At 41.1% G+C, this 24,745-nt stretch overlaps 1 protein-coding gene across 1 annotated transcript; it reads right to left on the reverse strand.

Moving 5' to 3' along the window:
• Positions 1-5,864: 5,864 nt before the first annotated feature.
• LOC148011993 (uncharacterized) lies at positions 5,865-23,320 on the reverse strand. Its single transcript, XM_087668707.1, has 18 exons — positions 20,903-23,320; positions 16,863-20,811; positions 15,939-16,768; positions 15,705-15,813; positions 15,506-15,619; positions 14,910-15,425; positions 14,689-14,834; positions 13,999-14,466; positions 13,726-13,876; positions 13,507-13,629; positions 13,110-13,429; positions 10,249-12,992; positions 9,417-10,146; positions 9,019-9,337; positions 8,781-8,948; positions 8,119-8,660; positions 7,484-7,655; positions 5,865-7,391 (listed from the first exon to the last, which is right to left on the reverse strand). Exons 1-18 carry the CDS (start codon positions 23,284-23,286, stop codon positions 7,380-7,382), a joined length of 13,797 nt encoding a protein of 4,598 aa, XP_087524833.1. The 5' UTR covers positions 23,287-23,320; the 3' UTR covers positions 5,865-7,379.
• Positions 23,321-24,745: the final 1,425 nt, after the last annotated feature.

Raw genomic sequence — 24,745 nt, forward strand, 5'->3', positions numbered from 1 at the left:
ATATCAAGGGTACTAGTTGCACCATTTAGGGTAGCTTTAGGCTCCTCTAAGGATATATCTCCATTCTACCTTTTGCTAAGAGTCCTCTAAGCTTATAAGCATGATTATGAAAACTCTATTCCTAGGCTTTAGGAATTCAACCAATAGCAAATGATTTCCACCACAGTTGATGCAATGAACATCAACGATAAGAAGGCCTAAATCTTAAGCTCTTTGTTAGTTTCATGAGCTAGATTTACACCTCATGTGAAAACATTGATTCCTTGTCTTCCTTTTTGTCACTCTAGAGATCATTGTGAGTTAGGCTTCACATCTTGCCTTTGTTTCATTGAGTAGTTCATCTGTCTTTATTACTTCGTTGAACACTCAAATTTATTCTATCTAGTCTAGAGTTGCTAGCAAAGGCTATACAAAGCTACTAACCTTTAATCGATTGGCAAAGTTTGCAAAAACAACCCCCTAATCGGGTATCTCTATAATGGGTATTATTTTTTAATAAACTTTAGAATCTTTTCATGTAGTTCCAAATGGCTTCATTATCATTGTATTTGGTGTGCATTAAGTTGACTATGAGGTTTTTTAGGAAGAAACTTTTAACAAACAAGTCTTTCAAGGTGGGGAGCATGGCTTCCTTAGTTGCATCAAGACTTGTGAACCAAGTTCTTCCTTTCTCATTTGAGCTTAATCCAAAGGCTAGTTCGTGGGCCATTATTATGGGTTGGTCAAGTGTACATGTGGTTTATTGTTCTTGAAATACTCACAAAGTGATGAATCGCATGAAGTTCTTATTTGTACATTTGAAGCATTTGAGGGTCTATTGAATCTTGTTCCCAAGTTCAATTAACTATTCTATCCATAAGTTTTAAGAGCTTTTTAAGCTTCATTTGACACTTGGCTCTAGTGACTCTAGACTCTAGATTTTTGTCTTTTTGGTTAATTGCGATCATAGCTTATGCATTGTCGAATACTAAATTGGATATATTAAGACTAGATTTTCTGAAGACAGATTTCTTATCTTTATGATCGAAATAAGTATATCTTAGAATTAAAATACATGTTTGGCCTTTGGGTTAGCTCCTTGAATGAATGTAGATGCTCAAAGTTCAGTCTAGAAATGGCTTGCACTAGTTGATTCCTGACTATATTAGTCATGTATTGGGTATAATAGACCGACTTGGTGTCTTTCTAGTTTGGCTCAAGGTAAATATGTTTTCTTGAGTTAGATTCTAGCAAATAAATGCAAGCAATTGCAAGACATGTGCAACATCTATGGTTTGGACTATATTAGGGCTTTCAATCACACTAGGTGCTTTCAAGTTTGTTGGAAAATAAAGGATACCAATAAAACTTTCATGAGGGAAATATAAAATCTATTTGGGCCTCTATTAATACCTTTGGTTTAATATAGTGAAGGTTTTAGCTTGGTTTTGAATATATTATCAATTTTTTTGAAAAAATCATGATGTTCGGCTCAAGGTGAAGAGTGCATTTCTTACAAAATGTTGTCTTTGAAAGGTGATTGAGGAGTCAAGAAAACCCGTCCTCCTTGATACTATAAAAGACCATTGTGCTACTTATAATTTGAATACTCTTCTCCTTTACCTTGCTACAATTAATTCATCATTTTGGATGCTTGCTCATCAAGCAAATACTATTCTTGAATATCATGGATCCAATTTTTATGCACGATAAAAATAGCATAAATGAAAAATGTCCACATTCTTGATAAGACATCTACTACCACATCATCTTTTTCACTTTTGATCTTAAAATGGCTGCCATAGATATAATGATGCCACCTTTTAATAGCATGCAATATTACCAGCACCTCTTGTTCATACACATATAATTGGTACTCCTTGTTATCAAGCTTTTAGCTTTCATAAGCTATGACTCCATGATCTTGATACAAAATAGCCCCAATTCCTCTTCCATTAGCATCCGCACATATGATAAACTGTTTAGAGAAATCTAGGCATACAAGGATAGGTGTTGAAATTAAAAGAAATTTTAGTTTATTGAAACTTTTATCGGCTATGGAGTCCCAATAGAAAGTCTCTTTTTTAAGCCTATCCATCAATGGAGCCGTTACGTGAGCATAATTCTTGATGAACCTCCTATAGAAAGATGATAATCCAAGGAATCCTCTCAAAGAGGTCACATTCATACAAGTAGACCATTCTTTAACACATTTCACCTTGTTGGAATCCAGTCTAATGCCTTGTTCTTCCACAATATGACCTAAGTATTCCACTTCATCTTCCATGAATGAATACTTTGTCATCTTGGCAAAGAGTGTGTATCTTTGTAATGTTTCAAAGACCTCTCATACATGCTTCAAATACTCATCCTTGGATTTGCTGTACTATAGATAGATAAGGATATTATCAAAGAAAACAATGACAATTTTGAACAAGAAGGGTTGCAATATTTATTCATGAGGGTTTAAAAAGTAACAAGCATATTGGAAAGCCCAAATGGCATAACCAAGAAGTGGTATAACCACCTTTCAATCCTAAAAGCTATTTTAAACTCATCTCCTTCCTTCATTTGAATTTGATGATAACTCGAATGAATATTTATTTTGGAAAAGATCTTTGCATCTTTAAGTGCATCCAAAAGATCATCAATTTGGAGAATAGGATATATATTCTTGACCATTAACTTATTCAAATCCCTATAATCAATGTACATACGAAATGATCCATTATTATTCTTGACTAAGAGCACGGGAGAGGCAAATGGTGATTGACTCAGCTAAATTAAACCCATTTGCAGCAATTCCTTGGTCGCTCCACCCCTTTCCTCTTAAACTTGGACAAGTGATAGGGAGGTTTGTTGATGGGTTTTGTGTTTGGCAACAATTCGATAAGATGGCCAACCTCTCACTTTGAAGAGGCAAAGATGATAGTGGCAAAAATAAATCATTGTATTCTTTCAATAGCTCTTCCAATCTTGGATCCCTTTTCTCTGTACAAGATGGCTGATTTGATGGTTGCTCTTCATCACCGACTTTCGCAAGCAAAAGAGTGAAGACGCATAACTTGGCATTGATTTCCTTTTGCAATTTCTTCATGGAGATAAGTTCTATATGTTTGTGGTCTATGCCTTTCAATTCAATGTGTTTCCCTTGCCAATTAAATTCTATTTACACTTGTTCCAAATCTAAAGTAAAACTGCCAAGTATTTTTAGCCAATTACAACCGATAAGAATGTCGATAGGCTACATATCCAAAGTGATCAAATCCACTTGTATTGTGCAAGAGGGTGATAGTTCAATTGAAGTACATGGACATACTTCTTTACTAGACTAATATGCAACATTAGCAACTTGTATATGCAAGGATGATTCCATATCAATGGGTAGACAAAGCTATGAGGTGTTGCTCATATCTACTAATATATATGCAACCTTGCCATTATGATACCTTTGAGTCTAAGTGTACTTTTCCCTTTGCATCCCATCCCCATGCATCATGTGAAATATCACACAAGGAAGAATAATAATCATTGGTTCCACCTAGATCAAAGGGAAACACATCCATATGATCATAGAATCCTTCATTAGTGGCCATTAGAAAACAATGCTATAGTAGTAGACATTTTATCTATAATATCCTTGTTTCTCTTAGAATATAGTACCAATACCAATGCTTGATAGCTCAATGGAAAGATTATTATATGAAATATAATAATTTGAAAAGATTTCAACTTAGGTTGAAGAATTTCGGTGAAACAATGATAAACAATGTCACCCTCTATGCTATCTAGGTGTTGTCTCACTATATCTACTATCAACAAATTAGCAATAACTTGAGCTCCCGACATCAAATCAAAAAAAAAATTGATTCAACTTAAAGATTAGGATCCCCTCTTCGAAAGGAGCTATCAAGTTCTCAATATGGATCAATACAAAAAAATTTGTAATAGATTCTTTAGTGTTGAATAGAAGTTTCATGCAACCTATTAGAACACCTTGTGGGAGTTCCTCATGTGAGAGTAACCCCTCTAAGCCCCTATAGCAAGTTGAATGGGGTTACTTGTAGTGGGGCTCAAGAATAACCTGTAAAATGGTAGGTATTTGCTATATAGACTTGTGAAACTATGACTACCTGTAGGTATCTAGAGGATACTAGATGTGTTCACCTCTTCCAATATTGCATCGATGAAACTTCAACCACTTGTAGCTCTCTGAATAGGACTGATCACTACTATGCTACTGTCAAACTTTGTCAATGGGCATATACGTGCACCTAAACTTGAAAATTGCATGGGATTCGAGACTTGAGAGGTGTGCAAAGTTCCTCCTCAAGCCAAGTTGTTGTGCACCCCTTCAAGGCCATGACCAAGAAGGGAGGGTCACCTTCTTCCCAACTCGTCTAACATCCAATTTTCTCTTGCAAGAATCAACATGGCAAGTGCATTCTAATGGCTAATCAAACAAGGATGCTATGCCGTCACCTTCTTCCCAATTCGCCTGGCATCCAGTTTTTTCTTACAAGAATCAACATGGCAAGTGCATTCTAATGGCTAATCAAACAAGGATGATATGCAATCGCCTTCTTTCCAACTCGCCCAACATTCGCTTTTTTCTTGCAAGAATCAACATGGCAAGTGCATTCTAATAGCTAATCAAACAAGATGTTATACATGACACCACTGATTGAAAAAGCCTTTAGATTCTTCAATGAAATGCAAGTGGATATTAGTAAATGACTGAATTGAAAGGGCTAGGGATAGGACATTATACTTTTGCAATGACTCCTTGCTTTTACAAATATCTCACTTAGCATTTTCATCATTATTTTGGTCCTATAGCATTAATGTTCAACCATCCAATCAAAATTTAAGTTAGGTAGACAATGGATAGCACTATACAATCAATTTGACATCATTTTATGAATGGAAAAAAAAGGAAAATCACAAAGCAATCACAATCAATCCTAGATTTAAGAAAAAAATTCATTAAAAAGATGATACATCCAAAAACCACACCACTACTATGTAGGATGAAGAAATTTCTTCTCAAAATTCATGCTAAGCTTGAGAAGTTCTAGGGTTTTGCTTGCATCCACAAAATGGAGAGATACATGTTGAAGATAGCACATCCTTTCTAGTAAGATAATGAATTTGGTAGGAAATGCCTATGCAAAGTAGTATAGCACATCGATCTAAGAAAAAGTCACATCCTCGTTAGGATTTATTGTCAAATTTGGAATGGTCTTCCAAGTGTTTAGATTGGACAATTGATGCACGAATACAAGATATCAACATAAATATGTAGCAAGGCTTGTAGAAGTATCCTCGAACTGAGCATGCACATGAGAAAATTGAAGATAGGAGTTTGAACATGCTAAAGAAGTCTCATAGGACCCAAGAATGAGAGGCCAATTAAATACAAGTCATGTCACAAAATCATGTAAAGTCTACTGCCATTGACGGAGGATGTCGTTATCAAATCCAAGAGTATCCAATGCATACTTAGATGAAAGATTGAAATATTCCATAAGAGGTGGAATAGGAATAAGAATAGAACATTGAGCAGATGGATATGATAGATCATAGAAAGATGAAAAGTGTAAGGATCATGATGTTGAAAATTGAGGAGACACTACTAAAAAGGCTTTAAGTGATTCTAATCAAAAGATTGAAGAAATAGGAGGAGCATCAAGAGAATGATCTATAGGAGGAGATGAGGTAGTAAAAACAATAATAAAAGGGCACATAGTAAAAACTAAAATATGAGGGAATAAAACAAGGGTAAAAATAAAAGAGGAATATATTCAAAATTAGTAGTAAAAAGATGAATATAATAAAAAAGGCAAGCAATAATGAGGGAATAAGAAATAAGATCATGAGGATAAATAGAACGACGGAATTTAAGCTTTTGAAAGAACTCCTTAGTAAGCAAGGGATTATCAACAATGTGTTGAAACACCTTAACATGCAACTCCTGGATATCAGACTTATAAAAAATACTCTATTGACGACATGGACCCATGATAGCATCATCCAAAGGAGGATGCCAATCAACTCCTCTACACCATAATATGCACGGATGAAAATTTTGCAGACCATCCATAAGATATACATTTTAATTAAAATCCATTAATTACATTACTATACTATTTTTATGTTTCCTTTACTTAATGTTGCGATATAATGTTGTATCCTCCAATATCCGACTCATTTGCATATATAACAAATTTATTACCTTCATTTTAATTGAAATCCATTAATTACATTACTATACTATTTTTATGTTTCCTCGACTTAATGTTGCAATGTAATGTTGTATCCTCCTCCAATATCCAAGACTCGTTTGTATATATAACAGATTTATTACCTCTCTACTTTGATGAAGAATTTTAGACAAGCTCTACACATTGATGTATTTGTAGGTCCTGATATGAGACAATGTACAATGATTGAGAGAGAAAGGCATGGCATCATTTTGTGCATCAATTAGTGAGTTATATTCTAACATATACTATTATCATTAAAGCTCTACATCACAAAAGCAAAAGATATTCTCTTAAATTAGTTGTCAAGATATTTTAAGTGTAAGAAAGAGAGGACCTTGAATAAGAGTGGCCATGTGAATACTATGAGATACCAATGTTGTTTGATACATCATGTTCTCTACTGTGGTATTTTGTTTTTTCATGGCTTTATGTATCTAACTCTAAAATAGAATGTTAATGAATAGTAATTGCATCTAGGTATAATTAATGAGAAATATACTGAGAGAGAGGGTAGAGGAGGGGCAAGAGAGAGGGAGAAAAGAGGAAAGAAAAGAAGGAAGAGAGATTCCTAATATGCTCGAAAGGGGAAGAGTTGGAAGTGACATTGCCATGTTAGCTTCGCTTCCCTCGCTATGCAATTTCAAGCAATAGTACGAAGCTACCACAAAGTGGCCCAGCGTTCATGCACAATGAAAATTTAGCTTTACCCTACTCGCATATTAAAAGCTATTGTTATAGAGGCTGTGCCATGGCTTTGGTTCCTCGACCTTACAACTAAAAATGGCAAACCTTGTGGGGTAGTCACATTATCGCCCTGTAAACCTAGTGTATATGGGGATATGGGGATATGGGGATAGTGCTCTCTTCTCTATTCGTAAGAGTCTTGCCACACATGTAGTTATTCTTTGACTAATAACTTTAGTAAGTACCACAGAACAAGGCTTTCAATAATCGACTTTTGCGGGGTGCGGGGATTTTTGATCGCGCTGCCTGGTGATCCAAGCAAGCAAGTTGCAACTACTCTCCGGAGGATATGATTGATATACATTTGCGTGAGAAAGTAAAGTACACACGATGAGCACGTAAAGACTCGATTCTGGGGTTCAGTTATTGCTCGGAACGCGCGAAGGAGAGTCAGCTGCACATCTGAGAATGAAAACACACAAGCAGCGAGCCAGACGAGATTAGGAAAACAGAGCATCCGCCATTGTATTCTTGAGACAGGAAGAAGATTTTACCCGTTTGAGAACCATGTAGATAGCACGTGCGTGCGCGAGCCGGAAGCTGCGCGGGAAGATCTCCTGGAGATCCTGTTCCTCCACATCCTCAGTTGGCCATTGCACCAGCCTCGAGTCTGTGAGGTACAGCGCGAGCTCCTCATTCGCATTGAACGTGTCTGCTGTCAAATACCTGAAACATGGCAATACATTCGCATTTATCAATGTCCGACTGTCAACTAGACACACACAAGTGCCGTCCATCAGACATCTCTCTTGCCAAATGACAAATATCAATATTGGACGCGGAAACAGTTTGTCCCATAAGACTAGTTCTGACCGTATCCTCAAAGCTCTGCGAATCCTACATGTCTATAACCCACACAGGAGAGAGCATTTTCTCAAACGTCTGTGTTTGAAGGGGTGAATGGAAACATGTGTGAATGTGTAGTTGTTTGTAGATTAAATTGAATGTGTGAGGGAGATCGTTCCGTTACGAAGTTCATGAGAGAGTAAGAGAAGGAGAGGAGAGTCGTAAAAGATGATGTACATGATCTTTATTTGAACCTCTGACGTTAAATCACCTGGAAGTTATCCTGAATGACAGAGGCCTTACTGTTCACACCCAACCATAGAATCTAAAAGGAAGAACAAACCTGAACATGAACCTCCTCAACACATCCCTGAATGCTTCAGCACCCAACTTCTCCCTGCTGCTACTGGGCTCCCCATCCATCCTCCTACCCCAGCCCGGCTGCTTCTTCACCATCACACACTTTTCCAAGTCTGCTGCCAGTTCGGCATCCAAATCTTGCCTATACCTAGCTGTTACCAAGTCCTCCACAGCTACACTCCCTGCCTCCTCCAGCCCCTCGTACAAGCTTACTACATGCTCCACCCGGACCTCATCAAACATTGCTTTGCTGAGAATTGATTGGCTCTCTCTACCCAGCCATCTGCTGCAGTACTCCCTTAGAAGCTCCCCAGGTTCAGCATTTGTCCTCCTCAGAGACCCCAGGCAAAGCTCAAGAATTGTCAGCAGCTGCCAGTCCCCCAATCCTTCAGCACCAAGCTCTCTTCTTATGTTATTCAGTTTTTCCAAATGCATTGGCTGCTGGGCCACCAGTTCCACCACGTCTGACACAAGAGTTGCATGCCTTTGAAAGGATTCTTGCTGAAACGGAAATTCAATATATTTCTGCAAAATTTTGCACAGAGCTCAGTATGCATAGCCGCAATATGATCCTTAACAAGTACAGATTATTTACACAAGGAAGCTATGTTTTGCATAAGGTGAGGCAGGAGCTTCGGTTCATACTCCCTCAAGCTTTGCCTTCCCTTGAACCAACTTGCTGTACATCTCCAGCTCAATATGGTATTCGTCATAGTGCACTAGGGTGCCGTTTCCATACACTGGACTGCACATGCCCAGCTCACTAACCAGAGTATCTGCCCATGCCTCTTCAAAGTTGATAATGTGTTCAGCCTGTTAAAAGTGCTGAACATTAGTGCTTGTAAATTGCTGAGACTTTCCTGAACAAAAGGAAAATGACCACCTTGCAGAATTGGACGCGCTTGGAAGGCATGCATTCAAGCTCCATTGCATCAGAGAGCTTAAGTTTTGTCGATCCAGATTCAAGAAAGCCCTTTGTCACATCCTCTAAGAAGGTGTTCTGACGAGTCCTGAGCAACTCCAGAATAGCAGTGAGATAGATACCCTGATCTTTCCTTTCAAGGAGGCATAGTGCCACTGGTTGCTCCATGTGCATCTCAGGGACTGGCTCATGGAATTGCCGGCATTCATATCCCTCTACATCATGCCTTACAGAGTTCCAACAAGCCTCAAATTTGTCATATCTTCTTTTCATGTCATGGCTGTACATATACAGAATCTGATTAGAAAGCACCAGTCACATTGGAACATGGCACTGAATGGTAGATGAAATGATCATACCTTTCTCCTCGCAGAATCTCTTGTATGGTCATTGTAGCTGCAGCATGCCGTGTTATCTTGTGACTCAACAGCTTGTGGAGGCTTGCACTGAACTCAACTATTGGAAACAGGAAAGACAAGCTGCACAAATTTGCGGTATGAACCAGCACAGCAGTTATACAGGGGTACTGGACTGTTTTTGATTTCCCTTGTAGAAACATGGTTCCGTAGTGAAAGAAGCTAGGTACCCTCGTAATTCTCAAAAAACCTTGGAGTGAAGTTGGAGGGCAAGGACTTCTTTCCTGAAGCAGACTGTTCAGCCCATCTGTTCCTTTTGAACTAAGGTATTCAGAAACTACTCTGTTGATTGGTAGGCTCTCGATCAATTTCTCAAAAGCTAGTTCCCATTGATCTCTGTCAGACACAGTCTGTAGCGGTCCTTGGCATGCAGAATGTGAAAGGAATTGTAGAATGGCATGGATGTATTGGTATGTCTTTTCACGTTGGCAAGCAAGCAAGTTGTCAAGAATTAGCATATCAGCTTCTATAGACCTCGTCAATGCCTGCACTACATTGCACCAATCATGTGGAAGCTCGAGAAAGGTAGCCAATTGTACTGTTCGATCTCTTACAATGGTCACACCTATAAGGAAGCAGTGGTTGACCAAGACACGCAGTAACCGGTAACTCTTTGGCTGTAAACGGATAGTGAATGTATCCTTGGCTGCAACAGAGCCCCCTATGAACTTTTCTGCAGGCATGTGTAAGACAACAATCACTTCACGTGCTTTGGAACCCCACCAACCCAAAACCCAAAAAAAAAAAGTTATAGGGAAGAGAGACGGCTACTCACCTGAATTTGTTCTTACGACTGTGTTACCGTGTATAAGAGTATGACTAGTCCCACCAATGCTCTTTTTGCATCTGGGGCAGGTACCGACTTCATTTGGCTGGGTGCAGTCACCAATAATGTAGCCGTATCCACATTCACAAGCATATTCTCCATAGGGACCAATTCCAGCAACACCTTGAAGAAAACTATCTGGCATGGATAGCACATAGGCCCCATCAAAATGCAAGGGATCCAACAAACTGTAGCCTCGAAGAGGTGATCCCACTGGCAAAGCTGCAACTCTCACCAAAATATCTAAGGCTAGGCATCGGAATTGTAAATCGTTGGTGGATAGATCCACACACTGGTGCCAAATACCACCAAGCTCATCTGTCAAGACATGCCTCACACTCTGCTGTAGTAGAGCATCCCAGTTGCTCAACTTGGCTAATACATCTCCCAACCATGTTATTGCACACTGTTCTTCATTGGACAGTTTGCTACCAGACTTAATTACAAAGAAGTTGCATGCAATGGCAGCCATGAATGCTGTCTGCTCCTCTTGATCTGCATTTTCAAGGAAAAGCTTCACTTCACTTGTCTCCCCCAATACCAGCTTCTTCAATGCCAACTCTGCCGAAATGTAGGCACTTGAAGAGCATATAAATGGGTTGAATCCCAGTCGATTCCGGACATTCCTCACAAGTTGATGATCTAGCAAGCATGAAAAGGTGGAAAATTGCGTGACAGTATCACAGAAGGCAAGTAAATCAGCAATGTCACTTGCAGATTGCCCAAAATCCCAGTGCAAGACTTTCATGAAAAACACTTGAATCGATTGTCTGAGAATTGGAGGGATATTGGACAAAATGCAAACGGAGGTTGGCAAGTATATCAGCCTGAATTGATGCTTCCCATTGTATTTGACTACTTCAGTGTAAGCTTGATAAAGAAGAGAAGCTGCTGAGTAAAGAAAACTTTTCACAAACGCTAACACCACAATTTTCCTTGGTGAAAGCGCTGTACCACCTTCGCAGAATTGCAAAGCCATACAAAAGCATTCATCAAATGCTGCACCATCCCAATCTTCTGCATGCTGAGCGCCCAAAAGCATGGGCTTTATTGTGTCTCGCAAGTTATGATACAATTGGTCACAAAGGGCAATGCCACACAAAGTGCTCACTTCCTCGTCCCATTCCTCAACAAGCAGGACCTCGTCTGTATTTGAGAGCAGATCTAGAAAAACTGTCCTGTTCTTTGGAGCTGCCTTGGCTTCTGATAAGCAGCAGCAGCTCAAGAGCTTGAACATTACAGGACCGACCATGCAAGATGGGCTTGGAGAGGTCATCATTATCCTTAAGATTTCCCGCAAATCTTCTTTCGGAAGACTTTCAACCTCAGGATACTTCTTTAGCACAGAGCACAAGAAGTCAACCCAGCATTTGCGTTCTTGCTCGTCTCCAAGCTTCCTCACTCTAGGAAAAGATTTCACTATCTTCTTTATTATTCTCGGTAGGCCTACCTCAATCGGTTTCTCCTGAAACCAAGTGGCGAGTGAATTCAGCTTGTCAGTGTTCATCTGCAATGGCAGAATCACAAAGACAGCTAGATTGCACAGCATTTGCAACATAAAGAGTGCACCTGCACTTCCAAATGGGGATAGGAAGCTCAATAAAGCATTTGCCTTGCATATCCAGGCACCCAATCCTCCAACTTCCTGTAGCAGGGTTTCTGTTGGCATTAGGCTTGAGCAACACCTCAAAGCAAGGTCCTTCTTGAAACTTCTGTTTGGAGATCGTCCTGCCTTCAATGCATTGATTTCTTCAAGTATCTTTGCTGATGAGAAGCACAGTGAGACCAACAAAACCTGTGCTTTGAGCTCCTCTTCTTGATTCCAGCAGAGAGTATGAAGATCAGAAGGATGGCTGATGCCTGTTTCCAAGCCCTCCCTTAAAACCCACTCAAAAGCCAGGAAGTGACCAGCATTGTTATCCCCAAAGACCTCGTCAGTGTATATCTTTGAAAAATCAACTATGTATGCATCAAGATCAACATGGATGTGGGTGCTAATTATAGCAAGAACTGGGCTGAGAGACACATCCACCTCTCTGTGAATGCACATGTCAGATGGCTTAGCAATGGCACCATTGTGGTTTGTCTTGCCCAGACTCTTCTTGGGAGGAATGGCTTCTAGAAAAGGCTGCTTAAAAGTTCTATTTATGTGAGCTGCATAGAGAGAACTAAAAGGAAGTTCCAACTCCATTGGTCTCTGTACTTTGTAACCCTCAGGATAACAAGGAGCAGGTGCCATGTCACAGTCCAGAACATCAGGCCTGAGTACGAGCTGTCTCCAGGTATGCTGTCTTTCATCATCATAAGAAAAGTATGACTTTAAAGAGGATGTTCTCTCCAGAAGATAAACAAGCCTAGCTACAGCTTCACGAAACCGCTCTTCCAAGAAATGCACAAAAGCATCATGAACACTCGCTGAAGTTGATAGAAGCTTTTGGTTATTGAGGACAGCTAGCTGCCACAAGTTTTCAATCTTCGATAAGACCGACAACAGTGCTCGTTGCTTCAAGCAAGCAAAAAGTGACTCATCCTTGCAGATGCTTTGTACCATCTCTTGTGGATATGATATAGGAACATTCTCATCATGGTATTGGATGCAGAGGAAACTCCATGTCAGCGCCCTGGTCATTATGCAGCGAATGGGCATGTTCTCATGCTCCAAGATTCTTGCTACAGGTTGCTCCAAAAAGACCCTGCATGTACACGCACACAATTGCATTGGGAGCACACACACACATGTGCATTACACACAAAGTGAGTTCAAGCCATGGTGTGCTAAGCCTATATGCTTGCAATTGACAATAAGGTACCTGATGTCAATCAGCTCTCGCTGAAGCCGATGTATTGTGAGCTGTTTCCAACCACACAAGAAACTGAAGCTGGACTTTCTTGCCATGCCTTGCTGTACATGTAGAATAAGGATAACATGTTTTCCAACAGTGCCGCCCTGATAATTTGTACTTCTTCTAGCCTTGTCTATGTGGAACTTAGCCAGGGAGATGTGATCTTGGTCCTCAACATCTCCAGCTTGAAGTACAAGGATGTCCAACTGGTTTTCACTCCAAAACTTTTGGATGTGCACTTGCAGTTGCTTCTCACTAGTAAAATCCCCTAGTCGCATGCAATGCACCTGCAATAGATTGATGATATAAGCAAATACAAGCAGTACGACTGCCAACGATTTATCAATTAGGCCCATTTCAGTACCTTCATATCCAAATCCACTGTTAGTCTCTCCATGTCTTTCTGTATGCTCCACTGAAGAGGAGTGCAGGTCGTCACTATGAGCTTCAATCCAATGTTGTCTGTCCAGTTCTCAATGTCTGCAATCTGCTTCCATTTACAATGGCATCTTAGTTGGAAAAGAAAACAGTGTGTTTCAAATTGAAGGTATATGCTGAGGATGTGAAGGCTGATAGAGCATACGCGTTCTTTCAGACAATCTTCCAGGCATTGAATTGTGCGCATTGAGAGAAATGAACCTGTCCAGCAATTCACCTCTGGGTCCGTGTTCCCCAACAAATGGGCTCGGGCAATTGCATCCACAAAAGCCGTTTGTAAAAGGTCAATCTTGCATCTGAAAAAAAATTAAGCTAGTTAGAACTGGCACTCACTTTGCTATGCACATGAAATTAGTTAGAACTGGCTCTCTCTTTGCTATGTCACGTGAAATGAACTGTGACAATATTGAAGGCATACTTTTGTAAGATGTGAGCCTCATTGATGGAATCATCGCTTTCATTTGTCCTTTTCCAGTGGACCATGACCAAGGATGGCACACTATCCTCATAATAGCCTGCGAAAAGCTTACATTCTTGACGTTCTTCATTTTGTCTGTAGTTCTCAGAGTACTGAGACTTGCTAGCTAGCTCATGGACCCAAGTTGTGATGATCTCTACTGCTCTGCGTTGCGAGTCACCCAAGATTCTCTCATAGGTCAATATTTGCTTTTCGAATCGGTTCAGAAAAGGGGGATCCATGGAGGGGATCTGGTTGGCGTCAACAATAACAATGCATCGAAAAGAATCATGTACAAAGCACATTGGATTGCTATAAACTCCAAGTGCAATCCGGCAGTTTCTGCGCCCTCCAACAACTGTATAGTGCTGATTAAGCATGTCATACAATGATGACCATATTTGGTCAGCATTCTCCAAAAGAATACATCTGAAAGCAAGAGTCGATAAGTTCATATAAGCAAGCTTGTTCTATTCTTGTGGAGAATGCTCACCATATTTGATCAGGTCAGCATTGTATAAAAGAATACACCATAGTAAATTTTGAAGAAATCTCATATGAATGAAAGAGTGTATTCTTTTGGAGGATACTCCCTATATTTGGTTAGCATTCTCCAAAGAATACACATGGAAAGCCAGATCAAATAACTACCTTCCCATCTCCATATGAAGAATAATATCACTGAGCATCAGGTAGCAATATTCTTCATTCATGTCATCCTTGTAAGTGCTGCCGCGGATCACCACAACCTCTTCTTGTTGAAGCATATGCTGCAGGATGCTTGATGCTGAATCTCCCTGCAGAAAAATGTTCTGATGAGCACCTGTCCAACCATATAGCAAGTATTGATGAATGATACAGGATAATCATACTTTTGTGATGAGTAGCAGATGACGGGCTTCAGAATCATCCAAGTTGCTTTTGATCAGCTCAATGACTGGAGGGTGAGGCTGACTCATCAAACCATTGCAATTAGTCAGGACGTCTACTTCTGACAACAAGCTTTGCATGTCCTCAAGACATCTTCCACCAAAATTTCTCCATAAAGCATGAAGTAACTGATCTTCAAAAAACTGTGTGCTGCAGAAGCGAAGGGACTTTATCAAAGAGTAAAAATCACGAAGGCCATGGAAATCAGCTGTGGCTTGTTGGGCATGGTATTTGTAGTACGCAGTGGCCAGACCACGAAGCTTCTCTCTCAACAAGTTGCCTTTGTTACCCTTGTAGCTCTCAAATATCGCAAGACTAGTTGTATTTAGGTCTTCCACTTCAGGATCTGATTGCATAAGATGTATCCCTCGATTCATTTTGGCAGCATCAAGTGCCCAATTGCTTATACCAACAACAGCTATTTCTCGTTCATCAGGTTCCAATAAAGGATGAAGCACCTGTTCACATGCACAATCATCTGCTCAAGATGGGCTCCTTGTAATGCAACCTTAAAGTAGGCAAACATCACATGCATCACCTTTAGGGGGTTATGGGAGGATGTCTCAGCAAGGCCAACTTCATCAAGAACTACTACTACCAATACATGTCTTTCTCTATTGCTTTCAACATAACGCTTTGCCTTGTTGAATACCTGCATTGATGAGTAAGGCACAGACGGCATACACCAAGTCAGTATAATTCACAGTTTGAGCAGGGATTCACGAGTTGACTACTACCTTAAGAATTCCCTCCGAGGTAGAGTTCTGAGACCCTTGGTAAGAGAGAAGCAATATTCTCGGAAGGTTTTGGAAGTACTCATCTTTTGAGTCTGTACCACGCAAATTGCTGCAAACATGGTGGGTCAGTCATTGATGATGCAAGACTAAAATATCCTTCAAGTCAAAAAGGTGCTAGAAGGTGAAATAGCATTTGATTGGAGAACATCGCCATGAAAGGGGACAACAGAGTACCTGTAAATGATCTGAAGAGCTAACGTTTTCCCTGATCCTGGCTTGCCCACCACAAAAACAGGAATATAGTTCAGGAGGCATATCAGTACAACAAACACATTCTCGAGTAACGAAGAGTTAATTGCAATTCCTGGAGGAATCTCCATGCGTTTAATAATGTCCCTCTCCTCTTCCTCTAAGATGGCAAGGTACTTGGCTTCATATGCTTTCCCCAGTTTGAATATATGGGTCTCAGATGTGTCAAAAAGTTGCTTGCAACAAATCTCTCTATAACGTCTTCTCAGCTCTTTCTCGGGAAGCCGGCAATGATAACACAGTGAACATGCCAATATTTTAGCTCTTTGCTGCACTTCTTTTGACCTAAACTTCCTATTTCGTTTCTTCACATCATCCAGAAACCAATCATACAAAGATATCCATCGTTCAATATCCCTTAAACTCACACTGGCTACACCCAAGTGGGTCCTCATGAAGTCTTGAGAGATACTGAGAAGATCCACAATGTCCACGCTTCTTTCACCAATCATAGCTTTGATGTATGTTCGCTCATCACTTTCACTAAGGATGCCATAGTCCCACACATAGTCTAACATGGCCTCAGGCAAAGGCTGGACCTTGTATGCTAATCCTTGTTTGTTCCATCCACCAAAATTTCTGCACTGCAGACCAACAGTCTTGCTTTGAGGATCTTGTAGTCGATAAGGGTTACATGCAGCAAGGACAACAAGATTTCGGGATAGTGATCTTCCATTGATGGTATTATGGCAAAGAATTCCATTTAATAACCCTAAATGATGGCAGGCATTAATCTCATCCAGGAAGGCCCACACCTAGGAGACATTAAGAGACAAGTTAGCACAGCACTTCACTTTCATTTCTTGCACAAGGAAGAGTAGAGCTCATGAATGAATCAAGAGAATTGACCTCGGTATTTTCAGACGAAGCACAAGCCTCGGCATTAAGAAGAAATGATTCTATATCTTGTATGGAAGATCCTGCATGTAGAGTGAGGCTTGAGAAATTTGTGTTGCTGATAGTTGCCAAAGCCCTCAAGAGGCTTGTCTTTCCACATCCAGTTTCTCCCATTATGATCACAGGGACACGGGTTTTGATGCGAAGAGAGATCAGGGCCATTTTCAGAAAATTGTCAGGTGTGAGAGCATACTGTGGAAGAAACCCAGGTTTATACTTGCATACGATGGGCCAAAGAATTTCCCACAGTTCTTGAGAAGACAAGGCAGAGTAGTCCCGGAGCTCTGCGCCCATCACTTGGAATTGGATTGACAGTATAGTTTTGATCGACTCAGGAACAAGCCTTAGTTCCCGATACAGCACAGTGATGGCCCAGTGCACATCAAAGAATATCATAACATGGTTGCTTTCAGACCACCGCAGCAAAGTAACCATACGATCATGCATGCTTGTGCTCATGTCTTGCTTTATGACCACTTGCTGCTGCTCTTCATGCAGCCATGGCTTCACTGACCTCAATGACAGCTCCGTTGCAGCCTCTACCAAAGAAACAACCAGCGTTGACCGGAAATTTCCAGGATCATTAGCTCCTAGAATCCAAGATATTGTTTCAACACTGTAAAAATCAGCTTCACCAAATTTTCGAAGCTGATAAGCAAGCATCTTGATGAAACCATGCAACACACAAAATGACATTTGCCTTGACCTGCTGATGAAGTAAAAGTTAAGCAGTTCCCTGCATCGGCTAACAGGCAGTGGGGATACATTCCTGTCTGTACCAGATGTGATGATATTCATCCTGTCTAGCCTACATGTTTGCAATGCATCCAAATACACACAAACTACTTGCTCATCACTTTCAGGTTCATCAGAAACATACAAGGAATCAAGTTCCCAAGTAAGATGCTTTCGGGGTAGCCAGGAGCAGACAGAGAGGCTGGCTTCTAGGTGATTCCCAAGGGTGTTAGCAAGCTCAATACACACCCTACTGGTCTCTAATCTAAAGAGACCAGCATGGCTTGACTTGAGAGCTCCACAAATGAGAAGCTCAAAAAGAAGGGCATTCAGGGTTTCAAGGTCTTCCTCTGCTGTGATGTCTATGTGGAGTACATCGTGTGAAGTAATCCTCATCTCTTTTAACCTCAAAATCAGGGATTCTTGAGAGACTTTACCAGTAATAGTAAGTGTGATGCTTGGTCCTTGAGATCTAATATATGTTGACTTACCCATGCCACTCAGTTCTGATGTGACCACTTCCATCTGTCCACATTCTTGTGGAAGATGCTCGTGTATGCTCTCATTTGCAAACCCATTTGTGAATTGAATGGGCACTTTGAGGTAATGTGAAATTCCTTGAAGACATTGGCTTCCTGCGCAACACACAAGGGCAAGTACATGCTTCAATGGCTGCTGGTAAAGCAAATCTTCCTGCAATTTGGCCATCAGCTGCAATTGGCAGTCAAGGTTCAACCTCTCAATAAAAGCTATGACCAAAACCTGAGAATCTACATCACGTCCATCTGAACACCGAAGTAGTAGAAGATGGATTTCTTCCCAAGTTGTCCTAGAGTTGCAAAGGAGGAGATTGTTCCCATTAATGCGTAGCTGCCCACCATTTGTTTGGAAAATCCTCACTACCATATTCAATCCACAGTGCTGGTCTTCAATTGATACCAGAAGAACTGAATCTTGATGGTGCAAAGTTGGTGGTGGTGATATCAAGGGGGCTCTTCTGCCAAGAGCTCTGAGCTGACCATTGTCAAAGATGCTCCCTATAGCTCTTGCCAAGCTTTGCAAGCAATCAAAAAGTTGTGCTTCACTCGTCTCTGCACCAGGTATACAAGAGGCCTCTTGCACCTTGCGAGACAAAAAGGTTGCTACTGATGTTTTCTCCAACCCAGGCTGGGCCCATTCCAGCAACTCATAGCATAGCTGCATCTGTGTAGAACTTTCCTTTGAGCCAAAACATTGGTAAATCAAACGTAATTCAATGCCTTTGAAGAAGTTAAGACACTTGTATTGTGCTCGTGCTCTTGCAAGAGCTGCATTCCAATTGGCTATCTGGCGATGCATCCACTCTGCCTTGCCATGGAGGCACTTCAACCCACTTCCACACCAGTTAAACCGGCCAAAAGATAGGTGCCCAGATGAGTGGATGGTGCATAACTGCTCAAAGAGCTTCTCAGCAGCATTGACATGCTCAACAAACTCCCCCAGTGCTTGTATGGTATCAGAACTGCTTCCAGCTGATACTCTTCCTTCTGTTGGTACAGTGGATACATCATGTGTCATCCTCCTACCTAACAACATTTTTGCCCGGCTTCTCAGATCCTTCAAATCTGATAAAGAGAAGTGATTTCTTGAATTTTCCTTTGACATATCTGTAAGCAACCCCTTTGTCGTAAGTGAGAATGTGCATACATCAAACATGTACTCATCAAACTGGGTTGTGATGGCCAAGGTTACTACCCCTGACTGCATGATTTGATGCATGTTCTCCCTTAATACAGAAGATCGGTCGGCAAGAGAGGCCACAAACTGCCTGATCCGTTGTATATTCTTGTTGCAATAACTCAACTTGGCTGTAAATTGAGCTGCTGCTGCATCAGAGCTCTGAATTTCCACCTCTAGTGCCGCCTTTAAATCTGCCAATGGAAGGTTGGCACTTTTCAGCAGAGGGCGGAGGACCTTCTCCAATTGGATAAGGTCAGAGACAGTTGCCTCGTCAACAAGGGCATCCTCAGCTTGTTCCTCTATGGCATCAGTTAATACACGAAGATCAACATGTGAATTCTCCTTCAAAAAGCTAATAAGCTGATCAGATTCTGCAAGTTGCTTCAAGACCAGTCCTTCTGTGGTTGAGAAGTAGTCTATGACCTCAATGTTTTGATTGTAGAGCTCTAGAAATTCTTTGAGAGTGGCAGATGAGCAAGAACTACACAAACTTGATATTTTCAATGAAAAATTCATGTTGTCTTCTCCAATACTAAAGAGACTTTCGACAATAACCAGTGATTGTATCAAGGATGCTTTCTCCTGCAAATTTAGCCAAGCACACAGTGCCACCAAGGTTCTTCCAAAATCCCACTGTGCATTTTCGCCAAGCACACTAAAGAACTTCTTTGCTAGGTTGACTTCTTGCTCAATCTCACCCTGAGAGACCCCATCCAACAACACACTAAGATTTTGAACTGGATAAAACAATGCAGACAATCTTTGCCATTCTTCTTGGTAGCATTGTAAAGACTTTCTCATTATAGTGGCTACTCTTGCCCACATAGTCTCTGGGCTGTCCTCGATCTCATCAGCAGGAGCTCGGATTGTCTCCACACGCATTATGTTTTTCAGAACAACAGACCTCTCTAGGATTAGCATGGATTCCATAAATGGCACAGTAAACTTAATCGGCCAATGATCAGGCTCAGTGATCTCTCTTAAAGTGAAATGCTTGTACTCTTTGCTTCTTTTTTCTAACCATGACTGAGCCTCCTCTCGTGCAGCCTCATTCAGACCAACAAAATCTGCACAACCTAGCAACATCCAAAATCCCTTCAACTGAGTATCCTTGTAGTCAGAGACAGCCCTCAAAGCATCTTTCAAGGCCAGAGCCTCTGATCTTTGGACTTTGCAAACCTTCTCCAAGGAGGCTGTGGGACAAACCATAACTTTGGAAAGCATCTCCACAGAAATGCTGCATTCTTTTAGTTGTTTGTGAAAATCAGCCCAGGCTGCAGTTGCAGAAGCATAGTAGACATGTTCTTGCACTCTTTGAGATACATTTTCAACTTGCAGAATCAGAATCATAAACCTGGATTCGATCAACTTAATGGTGGACATGGTAATATCTATGTTAAAGTTCAACAGGGCATCCATGAGAGCAAGGCAAAGCTCTTCTTGTATCCTAGACAACCATACAAAGCACATCGTCAAGGATTCATTGGATAGAGTATGAAAAGAAGAACAAAATGGCAGAGTCTTTAACATTGTCATACCATCCATTGAGTGTGATGCGATTACTGGACTTGGTGCAAAGCCATTGGAGCAACTCTTCGGCTTTCCAGTCCAGGGGTTTATCATCACCAGGGCCCGCACGATCTCCTTCCAAATATTTGTAGAGAACATCCTTAGCCAATGCATGATATTTGCAGCTCAGAACTTCACAATCAAAATGGCTCATTTTTCCTGCATCTTGAATGATCATCCTTGCATCACATTGTTGTTGCAGTGTCCTCTGAGCAACCTCAGATATGGTGTCTGACAGAAATCCTGCAGATTGTAGACCGCTTCCAAATAGCTGTATCACCTTGTTGTAGACTCCATAGGGTGTCATGTTATTAGCAGCCCGTGCACACTCTCTTTGCAGCCAGGTCCTCAAAAGGTCCACGGGAAATTCCACAACTTTGTGATCCTCACGGAGAACTTCTACTTGCTTCACAAGTTTCAGGATAGCATGTGCTGCCAAATCCAGATGACCAGCATGGACCAGATTAAACAAGAAAGTCATTTCTCCACTTAACAATGGAGCAGTGAATGCATGAGTACATGTGAGAATACGGATCATGATTTGCCAAGCACTTGAATTGCTGTCTTTAACAGGACATGTGAAAATTTGACATTGGAGCAAATCTAACATCAAAATCCTTAGGACTCTATTCATACGACTGCCACTAATTTTGAGCTCCTTCAGCAGCAAACCACCCATAACTAGAGGAGTCTCCATTTTTGTTAGCTCTCCAAATTTGCGGATCAAGGAACGACCATAGTCAGTTGTAAGAGATGCTTCCACATCTTCATCTGTGGCACATTGTGGCAAGACATGGCTGCCATAGAGGTCACGCATGGATATGCAAAAACTCTGGCCTGTTGGAGCTGCTAGGATAGCAGCTTTTATTGCCAGAGGTGTGAAAGACGCATCTGAAAACTGGCTTGCAAAGCTTAAAAGCTTTGATACACCATTACTGTAATTCTTTTCAGACTCCTTCTTGTCCGTTGTACCAAGGCTGTATTGCGAACTTTGAGCCCACCAGTCAAGAAACCAGTAAGAAGGATCTGCTTTGCAAAGCGCATCCAAATATGAGCTCCATTGTTGAACTGGTGTAATACTGACAATGTCATGGGCAGCTCGTTGCAGCTGGGCAACAGCTTTCTGTGGCAAAGAGGCTGAATCAAGTAGGGAACAAGCTTGGGGGAAGTGATAGAGTAGTGTCTCATAATGTACAACAATGAAATCTCGGAAAATATGTTCCTGCTGAAAATGGTGAAGCACATGAAACTGGTAGATTACAGCCAGGGCTACCTTTGTGTCGTGAAAAGTGTCACAATTCCTCATCACCGTTTGCTTTATCCAAACTAACCATTGAGATGTATCTCTTTGGATGGACTTAGCAGTGTGAGATACCTTTCTTACGTTGGTTGCATGGTGGAAATAGTTTTGAAAGCAGTCAGACATGGTGGTTGGAGTACTAAGCAGAACTAGGATGGTGGCAATCGCCAGCTGCATATCATCTGCAGGAACGTCTCTATTGAGCACCTCAACCTGCAGCTGCCTCACACGTAGCCGATACTTCTGTGTCTCTGTCTTTGCCTTGTTCCCATGGAGATACTTAAAGAATCCCCCCTTAAAGGCTCCCAAATTGGAGAAGTTAGCTGTGATGCTGATCTGTGAGGTGGAATCCAGAAATGGACTTTGGAAACACCACAATGAGTAACTAGGCATGAACTGCTTTGATCCATCTGGGAGCTTCCGCTTGTAGAGATCCATAACTGCTTCAGTTCCATTCCGAAGACGCACCAATGCCTTCACCGCATCAGGACATGGGGCAACAAGCAAGCAGAAGTTAAACTCACCATATAAAAAGTTGCAAGTTTCTAATGGTGCTTCTGCTTTTGACATATCAACTTGCGTTCTATCTTTGTTATCATCCATTGACACCTCATCCTCCAGCATAGCTTTGTGATCTCCATGTGTAATCGATGAGCCACTAGCATTTTCTGGAATCGCTCCTACGCGTAAAACTGGCCCTACAGCTTGCAATTCCTGAGACACCGCAAGGGCATGTGCAACAGGAAGCTCTGCCGGAGTGTTTAAGGCATGCTTCAGTCCCTGCATGGACATGGATCCCCTGTCTACCCTCTCCTCTGTTAATACCTCCATCGTCGGTTTGCAGTTGGCAGCGAGTGTAGCTTCACCTATCTGATGCTCCTCGGCCATTGGGCAGCTCATGCTAGAACCATCAGCACCTGCCGTAGCCATGAACTCTGTCGAGTTTTTTAAGCTCGGGTGCGAATCAATGGCCACAGCACTGGCTTCAGCTAATTGATACCCCTCCACGATTGGGCTGCTTGTAACAGAATAATCGTCATCCTCCACCTCCATAGCTCTCTTTATAGCGAGTTTTTGCAAGCGGTTGCCTCACGCCCCAGCCCCCCTTTTTGCCGCGAATGCATGTTCATAATACATATATGAATATGATGATGATGCTACATTCGGTTGGTATATGTTATGGTGCTAGAGCGTGCACTTCACTCCTGACTTTTTCGTAGTATTTTCGTGTCACTTTTTCCCTCTTTCTTTTTCAAGGTGAGCATCTTCAAGTTGTAGGGTAAAGGGACCGGTTTGATGACGGCTGCCCCCCTTCCGATCTCTTCAAATCCATTGACTTTACAAATTTCACTTGTTGCCATGGCTTTGCAACTTGCTCTCGATTAAAATTTTGGATGAAGTTGATGAGCAACTTGCATGGAAACAACATTTCGTAGCATTTCCGTGTATCAAAAAATGACCAGAGAATTGCGACACTAGTGAGCCTTGCAAGAAAAATGAATCAACACCATTTTAATGGTAGTTTGACATGCCCCTTCCTCCAATCTATAAATAACACATCATCAATTTCATGGAAAAAAACAAGCGATAGTGTCATTTAACTCACATTGTTGTGCAACAATAAATCGTCACTAAATCGAGGGTCATTATTTTATCGGCCCCTTACCCTATTATGAAAAAGTGAGAACAAGTTTGTGATTACACTACAACTTATGAAAATATTAATTTGTGTGTCCTCTTGATCCACACAAACCTACCAATCATATTGTCTATCATTTGTATCCTTCAAAATACCTACAAAAAGAACATAAGAAAAGAGGCTACTACTATGGGCGGCCTTCTGGATGATGTCAACTACTAGAATGAGCCACTTGGTTGCTATTTCACTAGATTTGCTAATGTCAACAATCAACACAAGCAAGGGAGGGGACAAACTAACAAAACATAGTAGTATGAAGGATGTTGCTTGCAAAATGTAGGGATTAAGGACTATAATCCATGAAATGCAACTAGTGAAGACTCAACTACTTGGAAACACGACAAAGGAAGGCCTTGCTTCTTGGTAAAACACAATGTGTAGATGATGTAGCAATCTTCTCCACAGACAAATGGACCGCATCACTCGCGTCCAACTCTCACCTTGGTAAATCATACTTTGTCAAAGTGCATAGCCGAAAAGAACAAGAACTCAAAGTAAGAATAAAAGATGGAGACAAAATGAGCATATGGAATCAAAGGAATAAATTTGAATGAACACAAAGCACTAGGCTACAATGCACTGCAAAGGCCAAAAGGACCTTAGTTTACTGTAAAAGACATTAATATATTTCAAGACTAAACTGTGAGTTATGGGTATACCATAGGGCTAAAAAGAAAATGCAAACTAGAAATTAGCAAGAAATGCAACCCACAATAGTATTACATAGTCAACAACCATTGGCACTAGTAGTAGTTGCCCTAGTAGAGATCCCTAAATAGTTCGCACAAGGGTAGTCAATAGGCCAACAACTGA

The sequence above is a fragment of the Lygodium microphyllum genome, chromosome 27, assembly GCF_053477565.2.
Source record: "Lygodium microphyllum isolate KBCC chromosome 27, Lygodium_microphyllum_v1.1.10, whole genome shotgun sequence".
NCBI classification, from domain to species: domain Eukaryota; kingdom Viridiplantae; phylum Streptophyta; class Polypodiopsida; order Schizaeales; family Lygodiaceae; genus Lygodium; species Lygodium microphyllum.